The 7,678-nt window shown below is 43.9% G+C and overlaps 1 protein-coding gene across 1 annotated transcript; it reads left to right on the top strand.

Annotated features, from left to right (window-relative positions):
- Positions 1-1,378: 1,378 nt before the first annotated feature.
- dhrs1 (dehydrogenase/reductase (SDR family) member 1) lies at positions 1,379-7,544 on the top strand. Its single transcript, XM_086202880.1, has 9 exons — positions 1,379-1,559; positions 2,253-2,422; positions 3,268-3,411; positions 4,346-4,425; positions 4,952-5,084; positions 5,188-5,331; positions 5,418-5,487; positions 6,335-6,415; positions 6,531-7,544. The coding sequence occupies exons 2-9, from the start codon at positions 2,279-2,281 to the stop codon at positions 6,665-6,667; spliced, it is 933 nt and encodes a 310-aa protein (XP_086059006.1). The 5' UTR covers positions 1,379-1,559; positions 2,253-2,278; the 3' UTR covers positions 6,668-7,544.
- Positions 7,545-7,678: the final 134 nt, after the last annotated feature.

Below are 7,678 nucleotides of genomic sequence, written 5' to 3'. Positions count from 1 at the left end.
TAGATTCTAGATTATTCTAGAGTTTCAGTGCATTGTGAAAGGGCTTTTTCTCTGTTCCCTAACTTACTCAGTCAACTGAACATTCAATGGAAATAAGGAATGTTGGCGTCTGGCAATCAAAATCTGCTCACCAGCTTTGGCACCCGGTTTGACTCGCGAGCACTTTGAACTCCTCAATTCTGATTTTGATACGAATAATTGGTGCTAATAAAAATTCATGTTCCCACTCAGGAAAATGAAACAAACTTTCCACAGCGGTCAAGTCGTGGACAAAACTTTAAGGCTAATGAGTCGATGTAGAGTTTAAAAGGATTTAATCCCAAAAACCAATGTTTTCAAAATTGTTGATAGAAATGTCCTAATGTAAGCAATAGCAGTGAATGGACAATCAGTTGTCCGTATTTGCTTGATAAAATGGACTTTCACATTCATATAGGGTGGCTTTAAGCTCAGGAGGTAGAGGGGCTTCCGGGTAATTAGAGAGTCAATGGTACGATGCTCGGCTCCTCCAGGCTCTGAATCACCAGCTCAAAGTCTTAAATCCAGCAGTTCTCGATGACTTAAAAAGAGAAATTATTTCAGCTGATCTGTTTTATTCTAATCTAATAATCTCTTTAAAGTGTATGAAATCCAACACCACCAATCCCTGTTTCCATAGGCAGGGAACCTGGAATTAAATTGGTTAAACAACCAGGGTGTTTAAAACTATGAGGGTGGATGGTTCAACCACTTGTCCATCGTTTGCCACAACACAGCCTCATGTTAGCGGTTAGCCTGCGAAGTGAGTGTCTCAAATTGACAATTATTTGAGCACTAATAATCCATAATTTCAATATCTGTCTACATTTCACATGGTTTCAACACATACATGAAATCACATTTTTTCGATTATACGCTGCTGAAGAGAAAAAGTGAGCTTCAACCTCTAAGTATTTCACGGCCCACTAGAGGGCGCAGTTGTCGAGAAACACAAACGAAGCCTGATTTTTTTTTTTTATTAGATTACTCCAGGTTACTTCTTTTTTTGCCGGTATTTGTTTAACTGAGATGCCACTGAATGACGGACGGAGATACCTGCCAGAGTGCCGAGGGATGCACATTTACAGTAATATTGACGAGTGTGCACGTACACACACCTGAACTGATCAATCTACTCTTTTAAGCTGGATTTTCTCCAGGTTTATCGTGTACATACACGCGATGCCTACTCACATGTACACACACACGGCAGTGTGAGCAGAAATGTTGAAGTAAACCGTACATGTCATGACGGGTAGCTGCTGCTCCCCTCGGGAGGTCAACTCACTGGAAGGGCAGCGGCGCCCGCGAGCCCTTGGTGGTCACGACACTCTCGGCGTCTTCTCGCGATATTACAGCAGATGGGCTCATACTGGAGCCACATTGCTCATTAGGTGCATTGTTTTAGCTCGGACCGCTACGCTGCAGGGCATCATAGCAGCTGCATCCGTCAACCGTGACTGTTCCCTACAGTTCCCCGTCAGGTTACTCCAGACGTCTTGAGGCTCGGCTGACCAGACAAGGGCTGTGGGACAGCGAAGGTATTTATCTACTTCCAAAGCGATTTGAGCTTATTTTGTATATTTTATTTTACACCTTAATTACTTTCTTACAGAACAGCAGAAACCTGGCAATCATCTAGTATTGATGAAGGTTAAATCGATCGAAATGTCGTCACTTTCTCCGACAACTCTTGAACTTCTGGCTTTGGCTCATTCTCCCTCTCGACTTGTAAAATTAAAGTGAGGTGATGGCAGTTGTTTTTGTTCAACTTGTGTTGCTAGCAGAGATTTCTAAAAGCGAGTAACTGTAATGTTCTGTTGTGAGTAAGAAAAGATTCCGTTACATAACCCGTTTTGTAACGTGAAACTGAGCAGATGTGACTGCACGTCGTCAGCCTGTAGGTATGTCGTGCTTTCTCTCCATAATGAAACACGTCTGTGCCAGAAGTTCTTAGAAAGTGTTTTCTTTCATTGCCAAAGTTTATTTCGTTAGCCTTGAGTCTACATTCGCCTCGTTTGTAACCGTTTCCATCATCGTTCAAGTCTGTGACTCTGCCACTCTGCTTATCAGCGAGCCATGAGGGTTGTGCAATGGTAACATGGGCTCCTGGCCTCCTCTTGTGAACTCTGGACACTGGTGACAGGGCATTTTTTTCACTGTTGCAAAACCATTTCCTGTTGACTTTGGTCGTTTCCTACTTGGGAGCTGTCATGATGTGCTCTTTTATTCAGTGTCGTCTGCTGCGAACCCAGAGAAGATGCCTCTGTCTGGCTGGGTGTGTGTGGTAACAGGTGCCTCTCGAGGCATCGGCAAGGGAATCGCCCTCCAGCTGTCGGAGGCAGGAGCCACTGTTTACATCACTGGGCGCCAGGAGAAAACCCTGAAGCAATGTGCAGCAGAGGTGAAAGTGGGAGCCGGCATTTCTTAAAGGAACATGCCAACTATCTGGGACATGCACTTATTATCCATCATTTTTAGAGCCAGACAAGCAGGCAGAGACTCTCTGGTGCACTTTGCTGCTATCAGTGCTAGCACTGGGGCGGTAGAGAAAGATGTCTCAAAAGTCATGAAATACACTTTTCTCCAACAGTTTTTGCTTGCATTAATTAAACTTTGTCTCAAAATTTGCTGTGACAAAAAAAAAGGAAAAAGTCAAGCTGGCAGGGTAGGATAACCGCTGCTGCAACCTACAACTACCAACAAACCAGCAGGAATGCGGCGAGAAACGCTGCTGATGCCGTCTAATTGATTGGTGTGGCGGCGGTATCATCGTACAGTCTGCATCGGTGTCCTGCCCGAGTTTTTAGATCCATGATAAAATCTCACCGTCTCTAGGAAGCATTTGAGTCAGACACATACCAACATTACATTCCTGTCGGGCAAAATGTTCGGTATGGTCTGGAGGAGAGACTACCAATCATAGCTGACTTTGTAAGAGAGGATGAGGAGGATTACAGACCAAGACCTTGATCTGATCCATCTGGACCAGAACACACAGACCAGGGCTGAGAGCAGAAGATGGGAGGCTGAGGAAGCCCAAGCATTTCCTGGTATTTGTCTGATAAAATAACATCTCATGATTTTCAAATTTGTCACAGCATATGTTGAGGACAGCAGTGGTGGTTGTCACGCTGACCGATACTGATGTGGAGAAAATTGAATTTGACGACTTTTGGAGGAGTTTGTCATCTGGTGCACCAGAGAGGAGAGAGGGGTTCTCTGCTGAGGTCTCTGCTCTCCACGCAGGTCATGGAGAGGGGTGGAAAGTGTGTGCCCGTCGTCTGTGATTCCACAAAAGACAAAGACATCGAAGAACTGTTTGCTCGCATCAGTCAGGAAGAGAACGGCAGGCTGGACCTTCTGGTGAACAACGCCTACGCTGGAGTACAGGTCGGTGTTGTTATGACATGAGCACCACGCTTGGGCAGAGACAGAGGGGTGGTCCGGGCTACCCCCAGCATCTGACTGTAAATGCAATGAGCATCTCAGTGACGGGTGCCTTTAACAGATTGACGAGCCCCAGCGTGTCAGACTCAACAGTTTTCCCCTCATTTGGGATCGTTCTTATCACACTAGGAACTACACTGAATCAGCCACTCAGGTCAGATTCAGGAAACTTAATTTATTCCTGTGGGGGGCAATTAAGGATATTTAAGGATTATTAAGGTTCTTACTAGATGGGTACGTCAGTGATATTTTTTATTTACGACAGAAGGCAAAAGTGCAGTATTTTGAGCTCGACATACTGTAGAAGCACACAGCAGGGGCAGTACAGTCCACATGTGCCTGGGTGGGGGTACACATTCAATATCTGCCATGATCTCGAGCAGGGCTGCCCCAGCTGGGGCCCGCGGGCCACATTTGGTCTGCCCTAAGGTGCGATGTAAGGAAAAAAGAAAAAAAAAAGTAAAGCATCACATGGTAAATCATTCTTGATGCTGTTGTCTTTTTGTGACGTTAAAATGCTTTTAAAATGTACGATCCCTAATTATTAATGATTTCTTTCATAATTAGATCAGCTGTCACACTGACACACTGTGCATTACATCAGTCTGGTCTGAGAGAAATAAGGAAAGAAAAAATAAAGAGAGACAGTAGTAAATAACCAAAGGGCATTTAAACAAAATAAGTGTTCACATTTGGCCCCTGGATCACCGAAAGATTCACTTTCGGTCCTTCAAGGGAGAGAAACGGGGCATCCCTGGTCCATCGGCTGAGCAGCCTTGGCCTCCAGCCCACCCCACGTATACCACATCATCAGGAAAGTGGCAGTGAATGACAGTCAGCTGCTCCCACGTGATTTCAATCTCATGTCTAATTGCAGGCAATCTTTGAAAATATGGGAAAGAAGTTCTGGGAAACTGATCCATCTATCTGGGACTCAATCAATGACACAGGACTCAGGTACGGCCTTTGTGCTTCGTCATAGCTGAGTCGCTGGTGAGGCTTCTCAGCCATCCAGGTCATGGTAGACTAAGAGTTAGGTGTAGGCGACTAGACTTGTTTTGGTGTAGAAGACGTTCTGCCTCTTATCCAGCTTGATGATCATAGCTGAGTCATTGTTATCAACACTCACAGTAATTTCCTCATCTCTAACAGCTGTGGCATTCAATTTTAGTTCTACAGAAACTCAGTTTTATGAGTTGCTCTTCCAGAGTTCTGGATCTGACGCATGATGTTATATGCTATTACTGTACATTCACTGTGCGAGGCTGTCGGCTGGAACAGTGTGAGAGTGTTGCACCGTACGTGACACTGTTGTGCAACAAGCTTCTGCTTTAAGGGACATTTCAGATCTTTGTAGTCGTGTCCTATTTGCAAGCTGCTGATGATGGTATTGAGTTCTTGCTCAGAACAATCCGTGCTGTTCCTCCCAACAGCGACTAACTTGCCACTGTGTCTGCCTTAAAAACTTCTCTCCATCTGGCAGGGGCCACTATTTCTGCTCAGTTCATGCGTCCCGAATGATGGTGGCTCAAGGCCGGGGTTTGATAGTCACCATCTCGTCTATGGGAGGGCTGCGGTACCTCTTCAACGTGCCATATGGTGTTGGTAAAGCTGCAGTAAGTTTTCTCAGTGCGTGTAACACAAACTCATGTATGATTATAACACATTGGTGCCTGTCATGTCGGCAATAACCAGATGTGATCTGTGGTATTCCTCCAGTGTGACAGGCTGGCTGCAGACATGGCGGTGGAGCTGAGGAGCAGGGGAGTGGCCTCTGTTAGTCTGTGGCCAGGAGCGGTACGGACAGAGCTGGTGTCTAAGTTTGTAGTAGACAGGGACACACACCAGGGCATCGATTCGAAGGTAGGCTCTCCTCTGATAGTAAATCCATATCTGTGGAACATACTTCAGTGAGCAAGTTAATCTCCTCTCCTTTTTCTTGCTCTCAGTGGAAAGAGGTATTTGCTAATGGAGAAACCACAGAATTGAGCGGGAAGTGCATCGTGAACCTGGCTAAAGGTGAGACCATAGGAACCGAGTGGGGACTCACCGCACATTTAGAGGACACCCAGTAACTGCTTGAGTGTGCTAAGTGCTTGCATCCACCAATTCTGGCCGTGAACTGGTTCCTCCACGTTACAGCGGTTGCATGGCTGATTGCGACTAATCTAGACTTTCGTGTTATTCAACCAGAAAATTGCTTTCATAAAAGTTTGGTCTGCTTCAGATGGAAGCCGTGTCGAGCAGCATCGAGCAGATCTTGTGAGCTTGTGAGTCAGAAATGGGAATGACACAGCACTTTAGCACCTCTCGGGATTAAAGTGATGCTTTCATTGCTCACAAATGTGTCCCGAGCCAATGGCTGTAACACCTTTTTGAAGTATTTTTTTAAAAAGTCATTTATTGAAAGACTTTGATTTGATTGGTTCAGCGCCACCGTGAACGAGCACTGAACCGGTAGGGTTCTCGTCTAGGACTACACCAGATGATGCACTTGAGGATTTGTTAGCTGACATTTTGAAGAGTTTTGCTGTTTTTTGATTGTCAGATGCTTTTCGTTTAAAGCCAAATATACATGGCCGGCTCTTGCTACATTTTGGAGACACAAAGCTGTAATGCAGGAGGTCAAAATGTCTTTGCAAGTACTTGAAAAGTAGATGCACTCTTTATGTGATGTATCACCTGAAAGTGTATATTTCTTCACAGTAGGTATTCGATACACGAGTATTTCAGTTGCTACATATTCCTGACCCGCTAATGCTCTCCATCGTAAATTACTTTCAGAAACATGTTATACTGCAGAGTATTTTAAAAGGGATCAAAGTAGTAAAGATACTTGGTTGCTGTTTCTCTCTCTGCTTGAAAGACAAAAGACTGATGTCACTGACTGGGAAGGTCCTACTGACCTGCGACCTGGCGAGGCGCTACGGGATCCAAGATATTGATGGTGAATTTGCCTTTTCTCTTATTGTTCTTCTTTTAAGATTTGAAAACAACAGCTTTGAACTTCCCATTATATGCGATCTGAGGTTCTCACATGATGTTTACTGGTTGATTTCCAGGACGGAGTGTAACTGATTTCACCTCCATCAAATTCCTGTTGACTCAAGTCCCGTACCTCTCCTGGCTCTCAGTTGTTGTCCCTTCTTTCATACGACTGCCGCGCTTCGTACTCAGCCTGGCCAACAGCCACTTCTAAACCCGTCGCCACCGACGCGCTGCTTCGACTGACTCGTATTCTCCAAGTTCCACAAGCTTCTAAAGACTTGGGAGTGTTTTTGGGATAAGTACACTACGTGAAGCTAACAGAAGACAAGTACATTTTATGAAGGAATATTGAATCGTGAAATGATTGTACAGATCAACTCCTGCTGGAGGACATCCTGGATGTGATTGTAGGAACATGAAAGATGGTCTTAATATTAACACTTATATGTGGGTGAAGCCACATAGAATCAGCACAAGAGCGACTGATAATGTTTATTTTTTCAGCATTTATATGTCACACTTGTCCAAAGCTACAGTTAACACATTTTAGGCACATGAATGTAAGCTTTTGCACCTTTTTTTTGTGTACACCGAACTATCGTAGTAGTACGGCTGTGAACATTTCTGGTTCAAAATTGTGCAAGTGACAAAATTGTCCTGGCAAATGGGATGTTTCTGTATGTTCAACATTTAATTAATATTTTACTATTAAGCATCAAAAGAAATCTTTGACAAAAACTGTGAATTATAAAAATGTATTCGTTTTTGTAGTCATGAATTCCATTTTATTAGGAAAAGTTAAAAAGTACACGTTGGCAACTCATTACTCAACATGCACTAATTGTATTGTCTTTGAGCATGAGAGCATACGGTGCATCGACACCTTTGTGGAGCTTAATGTTTGGCAATACACTGCAGAATAATTACCCACCACAATTTAAAACAGCCGAGTTTTTCTTTATACATTTTCTTTCCACTGGTGGCAAAAAAACCCCAAACATAATTACAGTGCAGATATTTGTGTAAACAAAGAGGTACATGTAGTGGCACAAATTCATTGTTAACCCTAATAAAAGTAAAGAAACATCGCAATCGTAAAACTGTTTGACAAATCTTAAAGTTTGGCTGACGTCTTTTTTCCTTTCCAAGTTTTTACGCTTTACTCCCAGACATGAAGAGCTACGCAGATCTGAAGTATTCTCGATACTGTAAGCAGTGTCAT

This window comes from Aulostomus chinensis, chromosome 5, assembly GCF_037954235.1.
Source record: "Aulostomus chinensis isolate RoL2024-O1b breed Wild chromosome 5, RoL_Achi_v1.0, whole genome shotgun sequence".
In the NCBI taxonomy this organism is placed as follows: domain Eukaryota; kingdom Metazoa; phylum Chordata; class Actinopteri; order Syngnathiformes; family Aulostomidae; genus Aulostomus; species Aulostomus chinensis.
Note: the sequence above shows the minus strand (reverse complement) of the source record. Positions and strands in the feature narration are given on the sequence as shown.

What these genes read in the sequence shown, in the direction of transcription:
- dhrs1 (XM_086202880.1), top strand. Translation starts at nt 2,279, where the DNA reads ATGCCTCTGTCTGGCTGGGTGTGTGTGGTAACAGGTGCCTCTCGAGGC. An exon ending in ACCAGGGCATCGATTCGAAG is followed by an intron (nt 5,332 to 5,417) that starts GTAGGCTCTCCT and finishes TCTTGCTCTCAG; the next exon opens with TGGAAAGAGGTATTTGCTAA. An exon ending in CATCGTGAACCTGGCTAAAG is followed by an intron (nt 5,488 to 6,334) that starts GTGAGACCATAG and finishes TCTGCTTGAAAG; the next exon opens with ACAAAAGACTGATGTCACTG.